The 20,192-nt window shown below is 40.0% G+C and overlaps 1 protein-coding gene across 4 annotated transcripts in view; it reads left to right on the plus strand.

The window, feature by feature from the left end:
- Positions 1-20,192, plus strand: part of IARS1 (isoleucyl-tRNA synthetase 1) — a 102,903-nt gene that overhangs the window by 38,752 nt on the left and 43,959 nt on the right. For all 4 annotated transcript variants that reach the window (XM_028718859.2, XM_077924813.1, XM_028718857.2 and 1 more), the window contains exons 8-14: positions 1,590-1,737; positions 5,155-5,242; positions 7,201-7,261; positions 8,611-8,706; positions 10,477-10,599; positions 11,528-11,619; positions 14,563-14,661. In XM_028718859.2, coding sequence (XP_028574692.2) covers positions 1,590-1,737; positions 5,155-5,242; positions 7,201-7,261; positions 8,611-8,706; positions 10,477-10,599; positions 11,528-11,619; positions 14,563-14,661 — 707 coding nt within the window. The remainder of the gene's footprint in view (positions 1-1,589; positions 1,738-5,154; positions 5,243-7,200; positions 7,262-8,610; positions 8,707-10,476; positions 10,600-11,527; positions 11,620-14,562; positions 14,662-20,192) is intronic.

Consider the following 20,192-nt stretch of genomic DNA (forward strand, 5'->3'; position numbering starts at 1 on the left):
TGAACAGCACATTATGTGAGCTTCCAAGTAAACATAAGAATTGAGAATTCTCTGTTACACTCTACTGAATAAAATGTGTTATACTATCACTGGTTTTCCTGCAAAGTGTTCTGGAGTGTTTCAGTTTTTTGGAGTGTACACTGTCAAAACTCAGAATTCTGAAAACAGGCTTCGGCTAACTTTTAAGAGAACAAAAAATAACCTTGGTGGTTCTTTTCTTTAAAAAGTTTTTTCCCATTCTGTATGTGAATTCAAGAACTAAAAAAACAAGTTATTTAACAACAAAAAAGAGTGATGTTCTTAAACTTCCTGGGGTCCTCTGAAATGCGTATTAAACTGAACACAAAGTGCACAAATGGCTCATCCCTTGTTCTAACACAAAGCTTGTATTCCTGAGAAGTAAGCTTATTTTAGAAGGCAGTGGAGAAAGAAAAATAGCTCACCTGTATTCTGCAGCTGAAGTGTTGTTCATCCTGCAAAATGCCAATAAATGTTCAGTGAAAATTGCTCAACTATATTTAGTATTTGTTGAAACCGTGAAGGTGGCTGGCAGCATACAACATTGCTCAGAGACTGAACAGAATTGCTAGCAGTTATATAATAACAACGGGGAAAGCATGCTTGTGTTTTGGCTGCTGAGTGAGCTTCATGCTCAGTGAGTGAACTCCCTCTGGAGTAATTCTTAGTTCTAACATAAATAGTGGCAAACACTAATGGAATTACCAGAGTTTACTCTGGGTGTGAAAAAGGAACCAGGGAGAGCTGGCAGTGCAAAAATTAATATATTGCAAGGTCTTCTGATGCTGTACCTTTGAAGATCGCTATCCAGACTGTCAAAAGTGCTAGAAGAAATGGGAGGCAGGGATGGAATCTTCGCCAGCTTAACAGTTTTTAATCTGGGACTCAAACAAATCATTGACACTCACTTTATCCTAACTCTTACCTGAGTCATGTGAGCCTGAACACTGTATAACTTGGCAAACAACTGAATATTGGAAATGAAAATGCTGTAAAAAAACCAAGAGGCAGACGGGGATAGACTGCTGTTTTATTGTAATCATGTGAATACCCTAATAGGTTATAGGTAAAAGTACAGGACAGTGCTCGTGGATTCATGTCAACCCTAAACTCAAGACATGTAGAATTTGAAGCAGCTCCATACAGATAAACAAAAATAGTTGTTTAATTTGAAGCTACAAATTAGCTCCATGCCTACCTGGAGTGTGCCTCAGCTGTATCTCTTAGTACAATAGCCACATTGTTTGTATCTAGCTATATTGCTTGTTTTGGTTAACCTAGGTAATGGTGTTTTGCTCCCAATCTCCGTTTAAATAGTTAATTACATAAAAATCTGAATAGGTTGGTTTTTTTAAAAACAGGGCTATTTCTTAACAATCCAGTAGCTTATGGAGAAGATTGTTTTAAGAAAGATACTTGTTGCCATAGCCTTTGATAAATGAATCATGCTCTGTAATAAGTATTAAGAATATTGTTGGCCATAACAGTTTGCTTTCATTATTTGCTCCTTTGTGCATAAAAAGGTTAACGTTTTCCATGTCGCTTCTAACTTTTCTAATTCTGTATTTGAGGATGTCCAAGACCCTTCGGTCATTGTTACCTTTCCATTGGAAGAAGATGAAGGCATCTCTCTAGTTGCTTGGACGACAACCCCTTGGACTCTGCCTAGCAACCTGGCCCTCTGTGTCAACCCAGACTTGCAATATGTGAAGGTGGAAGGCAAGTGCAAAATATGCTATGCCGTACAATTAGTGCTTTCTTTGAGTGGTTTCACGTGCATGCTTACTTGCAAGTATGTCCCAGTTGGTTCAGTGGGGCTTGATCCCAGGTGAGCATGCATAGGATTGTAGTCATGGTTTTGCAAACCAACCCATACAACATGTTTCTCCATCCTGTCCACCTGCATGTACTGCTGTATTCTAGAACAGCATGTGCATTGACTTGGCTTGCCTGGCAGCAGCAGGAGTTGTTTCCTTCAGTCAAATACGCAAGTGGCTTATTGCAAAGCTGATGTAACTTTTCACTTTTGTTCTGTCATCTTAATAAAAACAAAAAAACCTGAAAGTAACTTCATGCTGTTGTCATAATAAATCTCGGGAAGGCAGCATAATGGGGGAGAGTACAATGGTTACATAAAGTGCTTCACTCCAAACTCCTGTAGCTTTTGTTTAATTTATTATGATTTATCTAATTGGTTTGCCCTCTGATTTACCTACCCATGATGATTCAAGCTGCCTTCTAATGCTAAAAGGATAATTGGAAAATTTCCTTGTAAGGGAATCTCTGGTGCGTCTTCTGCTGAGCTCCGTGCTGCAGGCTAGGCCAATCCCCTTCCAATAAAGATATCCTTTCCAGTCACAGCTAACCATGGGGAGCAACAAGAGTGGTGCAGCTTCTTTTCAAGCATGGGTCTCTCTTGGCCCACAAAATAAGCAAAAATATGCCTGAGATGAACTCTGCACAGTCAACAGCCATTATCTAACTTGGTACATCAGTTTGCCTGGGCTGAACCCTGTAATCTGTTTTCAGTGCCCAGGCTGTTCCCTGGAAAGCATGGATTAAGAATATGTGAGATTCTGTTGAGGAGGTGCAGAGTGCATTCCCCTCACCAGGGATGGGGAACCTCTGGCCCATGGGGCTAATTAGGCCTGATACTGGTGTCGGTTCGCCCCACCAGGCTGTTTTCCCCAAACTGTGCCTATCTGCCCCACACCTGACTTCATACGTTGATGTCAGGTGGAGGTGTGCCTGCCAAGAATCTGAAGCCTTAAGTTGCACATACATATGCATATCATGTAGAGCTGTATTGATCCCTTCACAGAGTTGCAAATGAAACATCCAGAGCTATCTCCTCAGCTCAGATGAAGCAGTTTCTGAAATTACTATCTCCCAGTCTTTGTCGCTCATCACTTACGTCCTCTGCAAATTTGGCCTCAGTAGTAAATTGGGCCTGGCCCAGTCACTCCTTAGAAATTTTGAATTGATAGTTCTCGAGTTCTAAAGCAATCTTCTGAACAAAGCCATAATGGCTGAAAGATTTGCTTCCTCCCAAATTAGCACACATCTATTCTTCGCAACTGCTACACTGCTTTGCTCAAGGCTTTTTGAAAGCCTTTGCAAGATTTTCTCGGTCTTGCGGCTCATTCCACCAGGTGTCTGAATTGCAGTGATCCACAAAGATGGGAGGAGTTTTATCTGTATGAAATACGGGGCTCATCCCTTCTCTCTACAATTCTAGCAATTGTTTCATTAAAAAAATATTTCTCAAAGTTTATTAAACATATAGCAATACTAAAAATATTTGATACAAAAGGAAAAGAAGTGTTAGAAAAATACATAAACCAGCCTTGTAAATAAGCCCATAAAAGTTGCTAGTGTACATATTTTCAGGAGGACCTAAGAGTGCCACCCTCCTACAGCAGACAACTGTATTTCTATACTGGGTGTAGAGGAGGGGTTTTTACTCCTCTTGATAGCCTGCTTGGTTTCTCTGCTGCACACAGAGAAGGGATGGAACACTGCTGTGGTCTTCTGCCAGCCTGCTCCTTGCCTGCCTGCAATCCCTTGTTGCTCTAGTTACCAGGTGAATGCTGAAATACAAGGCTGATACAAATCTATATAACAAATTGTAAGATAGCAGTTGAAGGCATATTTTTTTCCAACTACGTAAGGTCGTTAGAACCTTCCACCTAATTTTTTAACATTAAAATAATTTTAATTTTATTGTTGCACATATCTCACCTGTCCTTCATGGAGCTAAGGCATTCATGGTTCTTCAACATTTTATCTTTGCAAGAGCTGCACAAGGAAGGTTCGGTTGACAGTTTGGAATAGCTAAATCCTCAACTTCAGTTTGTAAATCAACAAGAATTACGTAAACATATTCATATTTTTGCAACAAATAATACTTGTATTCAGAGAAAAAAGGTTGCCTCTTATAAATCTGTATTTTGCCTTCCACACAATTCCCAGTTGTTTCAGGATATCTTTCTTGGGCACTCATAGCCAAAGTGTCCATCATGAAAAGTGCTTGGTAGCTTTTCTTCTTTCCAATCCAAAGGTCATTCATACCCTTAATGACATGAAATTCTTTGTCCAAAGAAATATAACCCCCTCGGTGCCCTAACTGTAATATTTATGCATACTTCTGCTTTGCAACACAGCATGCATCCTGTCTTGGGGGAACCAGTAATAGAAGTGTGTCATCGAGAGATCTGGGGAGGAATTCTGTACCTTCAAACTTTTCCCAGAATCTCTGAGTCTTGCTGTTGCCCAAGCATCAGAATCTGAGAAATATATTCAGTTCTTATTAGTTTGCTGTATGTTGCTTTCTGGAAGCAGAATTCCCATCCTCACAATTTAACCTTTTTAGATTTTGGAAACTGAATATGGCCTTTGTATCCACAGAACATCTTCATTCTGGAAAAGCTTGCTCCTCTTATTAATCTTGTATTGTGAAAGTAGGCAATGCTTGCTGTCTATGAGGCAATGGATACAGAGGACACTGCAAGACCAACAATCAGCTTGGGTTGTTGTCATGTTCAAAACTTTAGACATGCTCTTCACATCAGAGTTTGGTGGCAGAGCTGGAGCACTGAGAGAAGCTTGGGGCAAGAACAGTGGGGCTTCAGGTAGATCAGAACTCAGTTTGGTTTGAAGGGAAGGGTCATGTCTTACTGGCATGTGCTGTGCCAACAATTGTGCTTTAACACCTCCAATCATTTGTCTCATTTAAATATTTGAAAACCTCTTTGAGAGAGCTGTTCCGTTGCACTATAAAAACTGACTGACCAGCTTGCCTAACTGAAGGTTCTGCTTTTGAAGGAACCACCAAGAAATGGACCCTGGGTAGGGAGAGCTGGACTGTTGGTTTCACATTCTAGCTTCCTTAACCATGGTTTTGGTGTAATGTCTGTGCTGAGTCTGAAAGTACAGATTTGGATTTTGGAAGTTATTTTTTAAAGAAGTGTGTAATAGCCTATGTCTTCATTTGGTCTTGGTCCCTGTAATAATAGTGTAAGAGGTATTTTAATTAGCAGAAATGAGCCTGGCATCTTCATACTTTGGCTGTTTTTCATATTTCTTTCTGTAAGATTTCAGCAATTGAATATTAACATCTGTGGATTTCCTCCCCAGATAAAAATACAGGGAAGATTTTCATTTTGATGGAAGCTCGACTGGCATCCCTGTACAAATCTGAAAGTGAATATGCAATACTTGACAGGCAAGTAGATAAATTAATACATACATTCTAAATTCCACATTCTATAAATAATTGCCTTGCAAGGTAAGAGAATAGAAGAATTGTTGTTTTTTCTTAGTCTGATGCCATAATATATGAAATTGCCTGTATGTACGGCAGTCTCTCAAAAGATCTGGTATCTGCCACTGAAGATTGCATTGGATTTGAAGTTTCATCTAGTAAGCGTTGACTTTATTTTTATGCAGCTTTTTATCGATAATGTTAGAGTGTGAACTTGGTTTTGAAAAGTAGGGTTCCCCAAGTCTCAATCTGACTCAGACAATAGCATTCTGGATCTCCTTTATGGTCTTATTGGCATAATTGTTTTAAAATCAAGGCTTTTAAAGTGCCATCCACAAAACCATTGAAGTCACTGGCAAACCTCCCATTTGTTTTAAAGAACCAGGATTGCACAATTTTGTGTCTGCCCCAGTTCTGTTAAGGCCATCGAATATAAAAAAAACCACACATCAAATGACCAAAGATGATAGAATTTTGTTAAGAATTGCAACTGTCACAAACTCTGAAGAATACTTTCCTAAGAGTGTTTTCTTGTCATTCACTGCCTTTCCTGCTGCAATTTTCTCAAGCATCTACAAAGCGAAGCTGATTTCATTTTCCAGATATAAGAAAAAAGTCTTAACTGAAATAAATAGAACAGCAGAGATTTATCACAGAATTATAGAGTTCAAAGGGATCCCGAGGGTCATCTAGTCCAACCCCCTTCCAGCCAGTTTATAGGAGCTTGAGGAATGCTTTGCTGAACTATAAACCACCACCACACACATAAAACTATGTAGATTTGCAGCTTCTAGTCCATGAAAGCTTATACCGTAATAAATTTGTTGGTTGTTAAGGTACCACAAAGACGCGGGTGGCGCTGTGGGTAAAACCTCAGCGCCTAGGGCTTGCCAATCGTAAGGTCGGCGGTTCGAATCCCCGCGGCGGGGTGCGCTCCCGCTGCTCGGCCCCAGCGCCTGCCAACCTAGCAGTTCGAAAGCACCCCCGGGTGCAAGTAGATAAATAGGGACTGCTTACTGGCAGGAAGGTAAACGGCGTTTCCGTGTGCGGCTCTGGCTCGCCAGAGTAGCTTCGTCACGCTGGCCACGTGACCCGGAAGTGTCTGCGGACAGCGCTGACTCTAGAGTGAGATGAGCGCACAACCCTAGTCTGTCAAGACTGGCCCGTACGGGCAGGGGTACCTTTACCTTTACCTTTAAGGTACCACAAAACTTAGTTGTATTTGCTGCAACACAGACACGTGGCTTTCCCTCTTTTAAAAAGTGTAGGTCCATTGGCTGAAGAGGCTTAGCTTCCAGTGCCTTGCTGCTGATGAAGAAAGGTTTACCTAGCAGGGTGGGCACTTCACTGTGGAGGCCCCTGTGGAAAACGCAGTAGGCTTAGCACTTCTGCCAGTAGAGCTCCTGTGAGCAGTAGCCCTGAAATAGGGCATTTGAGGTGAAGGTAGGACAGAGAGGATTGGATCCAAGACCCATTCGTTCTTTGAGGAGGCCTGTGAAGTGGGCCCTCAGTTCTCACCAGCACAGAGCAGTTCCCAGCCACTGAAACCAATTGGGGGGGGGGGGATTTTGAAGAAAAGATGTAGGAGGAAAGGTCCAACATCCCCACCTCCTGTTGCGTTGCCACAGGACTTAGGAAGTGGTAGTAGATCTGCCACTTTGCACCCTCTAGGCCCCCTGGGCATGCTCAGTTAGTGTCTTTCTTGGAGTTCCAATAAGTTTTTATATCATTGTAACTTGCTGATGGAGATTCTGTTGCTTGTTGCTTTGATATTTATGCGGTACTTCCATGCAGTTTTATTTTAATGCCTTGTTTTATTATGTTGCATATGGCTCCTATAGCCAAAAAGCGTTCTATAAATATTGTACATAAACAAAACTTCTTAACTACTGCAAATTTTGGGGGGGAATGTGTTTCAGGTTTCCTGGTGTTACCCTTAAAGGGAAGAAATATAAACCTCTTTTCAAGTATTTTATCAAGGTGAGCAGTATGTGTCTTTATTATTATTATAATACTTATTTATCTCCTACCTTTTTCCTGGGACTCAAGGGAGCTTACACGAATTAAAAGAACACAGATAAAATAAAGAAAATAAAGAAACATAAAGCAATAGTTAAAAAGTAATTAAATTCTAATAAAATTAAAACAATATAAAAACAAATCCTTTCAGATTTGATGTTTTAATGCCATAATTTTCTCAAATGGTGTTAGTATTGTTCAGGATTATAAAAAGTAATGGAAAAATCAACCCTTTTGATCCATGAAGGATCAATTTATGCAGATGCGTTTGGGGAGGGAATGTGGGATCTTATGACCCAGTCTCTTAATTAATGAGACTAAATTTACTGTGTTTTGCAATAGAACAGTGTTGTACTGGGAGTATCAGTCTTTGCCCAGGGCTTCCCCTGATGGGACTCATTAGTTGAATCCCATCCAAATTGGCTTCATTAAGATACGAAGGTTGTAATCCTATACACATTTGCTTGGGAGTAAGTTCCATTCAACTCTGCATAATTTACTTTTGAGTAGATATGTATAGGCTTGCAGTGTAAAATACATTTAGGGTAGCTTTATGTGCTTTGCTTCCCTTTGTGGAACAATAGAGGGCTGCGTCCAACTAATAATTGGAGCAGATCCATTGAAATCTGTGAACAGTGACTAACTTAAGTTTATTGATTTCAGTGGAACTACTCAGTTTAGAACAATCCATAGTGCACCGTGACCTTCGCCTTGACAGCTTTAGAACCTTTTTAATCATCCTGAGTCCTTACCGCATCTTCTCATGAATATTCCCATGCCTTGTTTGAGATGATCAGGGAAATTGTGGGTGTATCATACACAAATATATGGATGCCACCTTTGCATGTCAGTTCTGTGTGCTGTGTCATGTGTGCATGCAAAGACCCACATTCCACCCTAATTAGAAAATGGCTATTTTTGATCTGAATTGTCCCTCAGTCATGGAGGGTGTCTCATAGATATCTAATAGAATAATAGAGTTGGAAGGTACCCTGAGGATCATCTAGTCCAACCCCGTGGAATGCAGGAATATGCAGCTGTCCCTTATGGGGATCGAACCTGCAACCTTGGCATTGTCAGCACCACTCTCTAACCAACTGAGTTATCCAGGAAGCTTTTGTTTGGTATTCATAATACTGATCTCTCTCTATGTCAGTTTATGTAACTCACGTTTGTAGCAGTGGTTTTAATGAACAAATTCATATGTAACCATTACTAGAATGCTCGAACAATGTTTCTGGCTTGTCATATTTTCCATGCCAATGTTTTGTACATTTTTTTTTTAAAAAAAACTATCTCTTTTGTACTAGTGCAAAGAAAATGGTGCTTTTACTGTAGTGACTGACAACTATGTGAAGGAAGAAGAAGGTACCGGGGTTGTACATCAAGCTCCTTACTTTGGCGCTGTAAGTTTAAAGTCACTTGTGTGCTTTTATGTCAGACATGTTTTGATCTTGTCCTAACTCTTTTAATTGAGAAATTCAGATTCTTTTTTGATCCAGTAACTTGTCAGGAGCACACTGTACACCTATTCTAATGACAACGAGTACATTCTTGTTACCTACCAATTTCCATTTGCTCCTGACACAATACAGAAACAGCATCATAATTTGTATTGCAACTCTTTTGTGCAGTACATCTTTTTTGAAAAGAAGATAGCCTAATAGTAAGCAGGCTATGTGTCCACTACATTTCAAAAATTAACTCTCAAGGGGACTGCTGCCTTAGTTCAGCCATGATTTGTCTTAGCATATTGTCTGAATTTGGGCTCATGATTTTGCTCTTTCCAAACTTTTATAGCACACACACAGACACACAGCTTACTCATAGCAACTCCAAACTAACTATGAACTTTGTCCAAGGTTTGTTTTATGGTTTGGATTGCATTTTGTTTGGGAGAATTAAACCACAAGCCTGGGCTTGGACAGTGTGTTAATCCAAACCATGGCTTAACTCACCACAGCAGCAGAACACAAACTGGGGCAGAGCGAAGTGGCTGCATGTTCTTCTCTGCAAATCTGGATGGTACTGATCCATAGTTTGACGGAGTGCAATGTGCAAACCATGAGAGAGCATTCTAGAAACATTAAAAGGGGAAGAGAACATGTAAACCTGAGACTCATTCAATGCTCATTCACAGAATACTGAACCATGGTTTGCTCTCAACAGATGCCAACAAAATGACACGTGTTGAAGCTCTCTAGACTATCTGAGAACTTGAGATATTATTATTATTATTAATTTCTCCAAGAATGGCAAAATGCTCAGGCACTTTGATGTGATCATGGGCCCAGTGTGTGGGAAGCTGCCTCCTACCAAGTCAAATCATCTAGCTCTGTATTGTCTACACTGCCTTGTGGTGACTTTCCAGGGTTTCAGATGGGAGTCTTTCTTCCAGGCCTACCTGGAAATGCCTAAGATGGAACCTGGTACAGTCAAACCTCGGTTCCCAAACAGCTCCATTTTGGAATGTTTCTGCCCCCAAACGCCAAAAATGCGGAAGTAAATGCTCCGGTTTTTGAACGTTTTTCGGAAGTCAAATGTTGCGGCTTCTGCTTGAGTGCAGCAAGCTCTTGCAGCTAATTGGAAGCCACGCCTTGGTTGTTGAATGTTTCGAAAGCTGAATGGGCTTCCAGAATAGATTACGTCCGACAACCAATGTTTGACCGTACTTTCTGTGAACAATCACAGGCTCTACCATTGATCTACAACCCTGCCCTAGTCACCATTACCTCCCACACCCACTCCAAAACATGGGTAACTGCAAATTAAGGTGACTAAATCCTACAAGTCTTGGGATTGGCTCATATCATGTAAAATCTCTTGATTACTCATTATTTGATTTGCAACTATCCGCATTTGATTGGAAAGTATTTGTCTCCTGAGGTAGTGTACAGAAATGTGGTGCTTCTTTCAGAAGCACATTTGCACATGTGGGTAACCGGTTGATGCTGCAACCATGAAGTGAAAAACATGTGTGAATGAACTCATCCTCAGTGTGACAAGATACTTTATAACACAAGAAGCAAAGTATTTCACAGTGTGAAGAAACAACTTACAGGTTCCTGTTGAAGTTGGGGAATCTAGGAAATCCAGCAGAATTTTGAAGTTCAGAATGCTGCCTTAGAAATCAAAAGACACACATTTGAATATTTAACTTTGTTTTTCTCACATAGGATGACTACAGAGTCTGTATGGATTTTAATATCATTCGGAAAGATTCAGTACCAGTTTGTCCTGTTGATGCCTCGGGCTGTTTCACAGCAGAAGTGACAGACTTTGCTGGACAATATGTGAAGGTTGGTTGTGAAGGAAGCAAGCTAGAAAAACATTATTCAGAGACTGAAGAGATGTGTGTGCTTTGTTTCCTACTGCTGCTTTTTGCCATAAATGTTGTCAGTGGTATTGTTTATGAAAATGGTGAAAAATCCAGATGAACCATTTCTACTCCAGCACTTCTTCATTCAGACCTTTGCTCACTTCTGACTAAACAAGCTATGGGTCTGTTCTTGGCTTAACACTCATGCTCTGTCAGGAGGAAGAAACAATGAGCCCAGTTTCAAACATCATAGCAAGTCAGTCTCTAGCTTGTTTCCTGGCAGAACAGCAGGGGGAGCAAAGTCAGCACTGTACTAGCTGCTATTTCACATTAAACCATAGTTTTATCTTTAACTATGGTTTTAAAAAAAGGTAAAGGACCCCTGACAGTTAAATCCAGTCACGAACGACTCATCTGCTTTACCGGCCGAGGGAGCCGACGTTTGTCCACAGACAGTTTTTCTGGGTCATGGCCAGCATGACTAAGCCGCTTCTGGCGAACCAGAGCAGCGCATGGAAACGCCGTTTACCTTCCTGCCGAAATGGTACCTATTTATCTACTTGCACTTTGACATGCTTTCAAACTGCTAGGTTGGTAGGAGTAGGGACCGAGCAACGGGAGCTCACCCTGTTGTGGGGATTTGAATTGCCGACCTTCCAATCGGCAAACCCTAGGCTCAGTGGTTTACACCACAGCGCCACACACGTCCTAACTATGGTTTAATATTACATAAAAACCAGCTCAGCATCTGTGCTAAATGCTAGATACATTATTAATCTCATGCTACATCGGAACTGGCTGTTAGTTTGTAACTTCTCTATTTTTTTCTTTCCTGAAGCTACCTCCCATCTGGAGAAATTCTTTGTATGGGTTATCATTATTCTAAAATAATATTTTGCTTTACTCAGGATGCAGATAAGAACATCATCAGATTCCTAAAAGAACAAGGAAGACTGGTCCATACCAGCTCTTATAAGCACAGCTATCCTTTTTGTTGGAGGTACGGAGAAGAATTAACATACTATTTAAATGAAACATTTTGACTGGTAACTTATTTGTAAAAAATATGTCCTGTTTACATTGTCTTTTATTTGCTAGACACTAAGACTAATCTATGCAGTTAAATCAGTTGTATTCAAAGCTCTCTTCGTATCTGTAAGTAGATCTCACCTCTGGCACAGTGTGTGTATAATTTCTCACATCTATCAGTGAAAGACTAACTATATGTCAAATTGGGCAGAGGCCGCTTTTTAGAATGGAAGCTGCCTTTGCCAACTTTCCCCTGAGTCACCCATGTCCATTGCAGTCTCCCTCTTTTACAGACCAGACGTTTGGTGAGGGTCGCTCTCAGTGGGGAGGAGGGAGGCAGGTGTTTCCTTTTCCTCTTGTGCTTTTTTAATTGCACAGTATTGGAAACAATCCATAGTGACACCATTTATTCACTAATAACTGCAGAAGGTTCTCATTTCATTTGCCCGGCCACAGATGTTCATGCCCTTATAATCTCGTGGCTGGACCGTCGTAATGTGCTCTGTGTAGGTGCACTCTTGAAGATGGTTCAGAACATGAGTGTCTACAGGGGCAGGGGAGAAACAGTTGCCTCCTCTGAGTGAGGAAAAATCCTGTTTCCTAGCTTTCATTTTTATAAAAAAAAATGTTCTATAACACTTGTAGAACCTGAAATATGGGAAACTAGCTTGCTCCCCTCTTTCAGTATTTTACCTTGTCTCCCGCTCCCTGCAAGAAAAAGATTCTGCAAATGCCATGGTTAAGAAACTGCATGCAATGCAAAAGTCAGCTGCAGAAGTTAAATAGTGTGTGTGCCAGATTGTTCTCCCATTGTAGCAATTCTGTGAGAGCTACACTGGCTGCTGTTATAACTGGACTTTCGTTAATATTTCCAGTGTTGGCATAGGTTTCAGAAAAATCAAAGTTCTGGCTCAGAGGAATTTAGCAGTGGGTGTATAAATATAAGCTGTGTTATATAGTTCAAGCCAATTAAATCTCATGTATCAATTTATTTTGCCCTTTGAAATTGCAAAAAGAGTATGAAAATTCTTCCCGTGAAGTTATATATCTTTTAAAGCTAGTTTGAATTTGTATTCAAGTCTAATCTGTCTATATTCTCTAAGACCTTTAAAAAGAAGAATTAATCAATCTTGTTGAATCTCCCTTATTCCCAAAATTCTATAATTGGCTAGGCCTGGGAGACATTTTTCATAGCAAAAGACTAGCTTTGTGTGTGTGTGCAGTCCTTTAAACTTCTAAACTTTTAGGGAGAGCTGTAGAAAGTGAAATAATTGCCCCAAACTGGTTTGGCATAGTAGTATTGTATCAATCACTTTTGCTCAGTTTTAATTCTGTTTTCCATGTGCTGAACTGAACAGAGTGATATTTGTTAATAGCAAAATGTTTTGAGAGATGATGACAATTGGTACATTGGGATCTGGCCCATATGTAATGCTTACTTCCTGCAAACTATGGTTTGGATATTAGAAACATGCCTTTGGAATGTATGTGTATGCTCTTTCTTTTCCCTTCCATATCTAGCACACATTTTTCTTTTGTCAACCCTAGCTGCAGTTTAGTATTTGTTCTACACTGCTAAAAACAAGGCTCTCTCGTAATCAGGCTATGCAATTCTTCATGCCCTGGTTTCAAATCCTGGTTGATATTGAACTCTGCTCAGCATTTGCAGGGAGCCAGTATTATGCCTGTACAAGGCAGGGGATAAATGATGAAACTAAGCTTCTTTACATATATAGCTTTGGTACTTTTGTTCTGTTTAGGATTTCAATATGCTGACAAGAGAGATTGCCAGCCTTCTTGAAAATCATTAGCTTTAGATTACGTAGAATTACATGTTTGGATTGAAAGGAGGCAGATAATATTTTTGCTTTTGTTGTATGGGGTTTCAAAAGCAAGTTGTCTCTTTCTCCTCTTCATTCAGTTTAGTATGCACTATACATTGAATTTAAATTCTTTCTTGGTGTTGAGAAATGCATTTTAGCTTTTCAGCAGCTTATGTCTGGACAGATTAGCAAATAGCCCATGGCATCTTAAAATATTGCAGAGTCTGAATGCAGGCACAGTCCCTGTGTTGTCTTTAATATAAGAAGTTAACAGTGAAAACTGAGTTTAGGAACAGGAAGCTGCTTTATACTGGGGCAGAGGATTTCTCCATCTAGCCCAGTATTGTTTACAGCAGGCATAGGCAAACTTGGCCCTCCAGATGTTTTGAGACTACAGTTCCCATCATCCCTGACCACTGGTCCTGTTAGCTAGGGACGATGGGAATTGTAGTCCCAAAACATCTGGAGGGCCAAGTTTGCCTATGCCTGGTTTACAGGGACTGGCAGCAGCAGGGGTTCAGGCAGGGTTCCTTTCCAGCCCTCCCTGGAGATGCCAAGGATCCCAAAAGAAAACTAGGGTTCTTTTGCACACAAAGCATGTTCTCTGCCACTGAGCTATGGCCCTTCTTCTTAAATGTATTATTAAACCTTTTTAATTTTATGCTTGTATGGGGCAAAGGAAACCTTTCAGAAGCTTTACGGAAGAACCTTTAAAGGAAGATGAATCTATACTTTTGCAAGGTGTCCTCTACGATTCTCCTTGATGCATGATTCAGTAACTGTATTCTTAAGTTCCTTGCCAGGTGGGTTTTAAATAAAAGACTTCCCACTTCTTATGGACTAAATTGGTATCCTCATGTATTCATGTACTCAGATAGCTTTCCTTTTTCCCTGGGTGATATATTGGAGTTCTATATTAGTTGCCATTTCAGTGAGACTCTGGAAGCAAGGGGCACAGTCACGCTGTGCGTGGAAATCAATGGGAATTTTGCTACTGAATTTTAGAGGGGTGACTTGTGAAGCTGGTGCAACAAGTATTGCAGAATAGCTAAAGAGCGTGCCTAATTTTCTTTTCATATCATTTATTTTAGGTCAGATACTCCTCTAATATACAAAGCTGTGCCAAGCTGGTTTGTCCGTGTGGAGCACATGGTGGAGAAGTTGCTGGAAAATAATGCTCAGTGCTACTGGTAATCTCCTCAGTTACCCTTTTACTTCATAGTTTCATTATTGTCTTGCAGCTCTTTCTCCCCCACTTCTATTTTAATAAGGAACTCTGTCGCTGTGTGGCTGACATCCCCTACTCGAATTTAAGCTGGAAAAAGGTTTCTTGAGCTTAAGCCAGGCTGTAAAGAAAGATTGCTGCAGTCGATCCCACTGAATTTTACTAGTTTGTTTTTACCTATGGCTTAAGGTGATGTGTGAACTGATCCAGTAGCCAAGTATACTTGGATGGGAAGATTACTTTTAATTTCTCTGAGGACCATACTAGAAACTGCTGTTGCATTGAGTCCATTAGTATTGTTGCATGAAGCTGTTGATGTTCACATAGCTACTATCCATGCACAATTCCTGTATCTTCTCTAACATTTGGTTGTCTGTTTTTTTAATGAGGTGTAGAAGTTTGCCGGTAAAGTCTTGATCTTTTCTGACATTTGCTTTGATTGAACAAGGAGTCTGAATTCCAACTATTGTGTCAGTAGATGGAGATCTCTTGCTCCAAATGCTGCTTCTTTCTTTTGATGTCTCTACCTATCGGCCAAGGGCACGTGTGTGCTGCCAGGTGAACTTGGTCTTTGGTCTTAGTCTTACTGGGCTTCAATTACGAGTCAATCTTTGGCAGCCTTTTTGTGTTGGAATAATCTTTTCCACCTCTTCTACAACTCATGGTGCAATGGAAATAAAGACGTGTACCATTTATCAAGGGTGACAGAAAGTAATGTATACAATTGGGCGTTTTAACAGATAGATATTCTTGCAGTCTACAACTTACATAATGGGGTAAACATCTGAGAGTGTCAGAGCTCTCTTCCCTTAAGATTTGGGAGCCTGATAAATATAGTAGTATTTCAGGGGCAAATTGCTTTTTTGCTGTTATTGTTTCTTGGGGAAAAGCTAAAAGAAAGAGCCTAAAAATGTATGTGTTGGTTTCTCTGCAACACTGTTAACATGAATAATTTTTCATAGTCATATTCTTTTCATGGAAGCTAAATTTAAGTAGGGCCTTTATGTAAGTTTCCATAAATGATTCCAGTGTGACTTTCTGGCTTGATGTAGGCAAATGCATGGTTCACATTTTTATAAAGGCTCCATAGCAAGCAAGTGCAATCTTTGGTACTCAGCGCTGAGAGCTGCTAATGACCTTACGGGAAAATAGTTGTAAGCTTGAAGTATTTGTCTTCTATGTTAATTGTTGTCTGCTGCAAGCTTTTACTGTCTTGAAAATATACACTGAAAATATGCAAATGACAGTGCATTATTCTTTGAAAGAAAATCATGTCTCTGTGGAAAAGGTGGCAATTGAGCTTTTAATTAACTGACTTCTAGGGTTTCGTTCTTACGGGATTGTATTAGGCAATAAACATTTCAACTGCCTTTCCCAAAATGGTGCATTCCAGATGTTATTGGACTCAAAGTCTCCTTAGGAAATGCTCAAGAGTCCAACAACATTGGGGAAGGCTGGTTTATAGTGCACCTTTTTCATTTATTTTTACTGTCATTTGATTTTTGCTTATTCCTTTTAGTACACATTTAAAGTCACATAACAGGTGGTACAGCGCTGATAGTCATACTAGCAATAGATTTGTGAGAAGTGTACAAAGATTTAAGTTGCCTGCAGCTGGGTTTTTCCAAAAGAGCTTAATTAAATCCATACATGTCAGAATGAAAGAGGAACCTTTTCACCAGAAAGTTGTTGATGTTTGTGGGGTTGGACAGAATTTTTAACTGGGTAGTTCTTTTGTCCTCTTTGAAGGTGTCTTAGATTTTTGTCTGCTAGCCCTCGAGAGAGGAATGTCCAACGTAGGACAGTTTGGAATTTAGCTGTCATTATTAGTATGGTTAGCAAACCTTGTGTAATCGTTGGGATATCTTCATTATTCAAGCAGTTTAGTGATGCTAAACTCTCACCTTGATTTTGAATATAATATTTTTTAATATGAGCCCAGATATCTAACAAGAAAGAGCTTGATGCTCAACATTATTCCCCAGCATTCCCTGGCATTGTTTGGACAGTTTTGTTGTTGGTTTATTCCACCTTGCACACAGCATGAACAATGTTTTCTGGAATTGAGAGAGGACTAGGTTTGATATTAGGCCTGTTACTTGCTATCAGGTTTTCAAAGCCCGTTTTAGTAGCCTGCTGAGCTGCTCTCTTTTGAAGTTGAAGCTATATGATTTGCATATGTAGGTATCAGAGTACGGCGCCATGTTATATGTAAATGCTTTGGTTCAGCATTAGTACTTACTGAAAGTGTGCAAAAATGTCTGCAGATCTGTCTGATTTAGTGCCATGAAAAGGTCCAGTGATATTCTCTATTTTCCCCCAATGGGGTTGTTGAGGGATTTACAGAATTTTTAAACTAGGGATGATAAAAGAGGGGGTGCCTTTATAACATCCTTTGGAATTGGTATGATGCTTGCACTGCCTTTAGAATCCTTGCTGGCTGCTAGGACTAGATTTCTCATAGGAATACTTTCTACTCCTTATAGTCACTGCTTCTGATGAACTAGATTAAATGTGGTTTGACTAATTTTATAACCTAATTGAATTTCTAATTTGTTTTTAATGAGAGAACTTAATACTAATGTATTTTGGAACTGGCATATTTTAAGAACCTAGCAACAGTTTATCTTAATTTTGACAAATGATCCTGCTGTATCTTCCAAGGAACGAATAAACAAAAGGAAGTGGTTGTAACTGATAATAAAACAGCACCGTGGTGCACTGTAAAACCTTTCTGGAGAAACCCAATTTTAAATGTGTCAATTTACTATCTAAAATCCGGAAGGTTTTGGAAGTGGGAGAAGTGTGGCAAATCAGAATACAGGACCAAAGATATCTTTTGAAATCACTATGCTCACCTCACTTGTTTGTTTGTATCCTGTGAAATGTCTAATACATCTACTGCAGGGATAGGGAACTCCAGATGTTGTTGGACTATAGCTCCCATCATCGCTGACTGGGAGTGACCACCAAGACCATATAACACTGGTCTTGAAAGACCTACATTGGCTCCCAGTACGTTTCTGAGCACAATTCAAAGTGTTGGTGCTGACCTTTAAAGCCCTAAACGGCCTCGGCCCAGTATACCTGAAGGAGCGTCTCCACCCCCATCACTATGCCAGGACACTGAGATCCAGCGCCGAGGGCCTTCTGGCGGTTCCCTCGATGCGAGAAGCCAAGTTACAGGGAACCAGGCAGAAGGCCTTCTTGGTAGTGGCACCCGCCCTGTGGAATGCCCTCCCATCAGATGTCAAGGAAATAAACAACTATCCAACTTTTAGAAGACATCTGAAGGCAGCCCTGTTTAGGGAAGTTTTTAATGTTTGAAGTTTTATTCTGTTTTTAATGTTCTGTTGAAAGCTGCCCAGAGTGACTGGGGAAACCCAGACAGATGGGTGGGGTAGAAATAAATTATTATTATTATTATTATTATTATTATTATTATTATTATTATTATTATTATAATTATTATTATTATTATTATTCACCATGCTGATTGGGGCTTATGGTAGTTGCAGTCTAACAATATCTGGAGAATTACAGGTTCCCTATCCCAGAGCAAGTGCCACAAGCTCGATTGGTAATTAACTAGAAAATAAATAATAAAAATGGCTGTGTTCAGAAGTGCTCTGATCCTCCCAAACTTGATCATTGGGAATGAGCAACATGTGTGTGTATTCCCTCCTTCTTCTACATTCCCGGATTAATAGAACACTTTCTGGTTATTTGGCAAACCAGTTTGGAAACTCATCAAAACTCGTCTTCAAGCTGGATGTTGTGGTAAACCATAACAGCAGGGAGGTGGGAGTGCTTTGGGGCATGGTTGAAAAGTCCCACTGTGGGGCGTTTTGTAAGTTCAGAAATGTAGAAAATGTAATTTCAGAATTAAAACAGTAACTTTTATTTCATGACTCAAGAAATTGTATGTATGGGATAGATATGTTTGGGGGAGGAGGCCAGTGACACAAGTTTGTGTTGGGTCTAAAAGACTGCGCTTGGACCTTGAGCTGTATCCCCTCTCCCCTTGATTTAGAATAAAGCAACTGTTCTGGAAGGCTAGTTAAGTCATGTGTAAGGGTGACTTTGTTTATTTCATACAGCCAACTAAGTTTTGCATTCATTTTTTTTATATAATATTTGTGATGGTTAAATAACAAATGACCTTGTTCAATGTACGCCATTGTGCAAAAGAATAACTTGCTTGAAGGAAACTCCATCATGTCTTATTAAAGTTGAGCATTTGTAAAAGTGCACACTCAGATTTGAGGCCTAATTTAACTCTGTTACTGTATTAGTAAAATGTCTTGTCATTTTGATGAGGGACAAAAGGAACCTTTATCATCTCTCTGCTTACCCTAAGGTAGGATTGCTAAACATCAGACACAGTAAATAAGAGCACCACATTTTCTTTCTGCGCAGCCTTCCCTTGGTGCCTTTGCTGCACCAGCAAAGGGAGGGGCGGGAAAAGGAAAAGTCTGACCTGTGACTCTCTCTGTAGTAGCAAAGCTGGCAGGCCCACTGCAGGTTGGGATTGCTGTTGATGTAACTGTTACAGCAAGTAAGAGAGGCAAATCTAGAGAGTGCAGGGGTCAGCTTACCTCTGTTCTGCCTCACCTCAGCTCTTAGTAATAATGAAAAATGTTCCCAGATGCTCAGTTTTTCAATTAAAGGAAAAAGATACGCGTGTCCATAAGCTACATTGCCTGCATTGTTGCACTTTTGGATCTCTTGTTAGCATCTATTCACAGTTTAAGTAGCTTTTATCTGTTTTAAGCTACAGGTGCCACCTGCCAGCATCTTGTAGTTGAAAGCTATTGTAAAGGTTGCAAAGTTCATTTTCCACATTAGCGAATTGTTCAAATGCTCTTCTTTTATCTTAATTCAGTTTTCCACTTGTGCTTAGACTGGGTCTCTTTAGGTCAGCACAAAGTGTATAACTGTAATAAATTGAGGCTCTCGCACTTTCAAAGGCACTTAGATTCGTTCAAAGCAAGGAAATTCATGCGATTGGAAAGCTAAATTGCTGAGTTCTAAAAAAATTTTCAATAGTTGTGCTGGAAATTTGACTTATACTTCCTGCAACCAGAAAGTAACTTAAAACTTCATAGAAAAGTCACAGAATGAGACCTATTGCCCAAATATTAAGCAGGAAGCACAAAATATACTCGCTTGGGTTTATATACAGTGACAGTCAGCAGAAGTCTTTTATGTATATTTAGGGTGTTCATTTTGGGGGATAACTTAGGGACCAAGTTATTTCCTGGCATCCTATTATTGTGAGATAGCATGCGGGAAATATGACACAAGGATGAAAGAGGTACAAATGCCCAAGGTTGTGGAAGCCTAGGTTGTAGGATGATATACAGTGGTACCTCGCAAGACGAATGCTTCGCAAGACAAAAAACTCGCAAGACGAAAGGGTTTTTGGTTTTTTGAGTTGCTTCGCAAGACGATTTTCCCTATGGGCTTGCTTCGCAAGACAAAAACGTCTTGCAA

Source organism: Podarcis muralis, chromosome 2, assembly GCF_964188315.1.
Source record: "Podarcis muralis chromosome 2, rPodMur119.hap1.1, whole genome shotgun sequence".
Lineage (NCBI taxonomy): Eukaryota > Metazoa > Chordata > Lepidosauria > Squamata > Lacertidae > Podarcis > Podarcis muralis.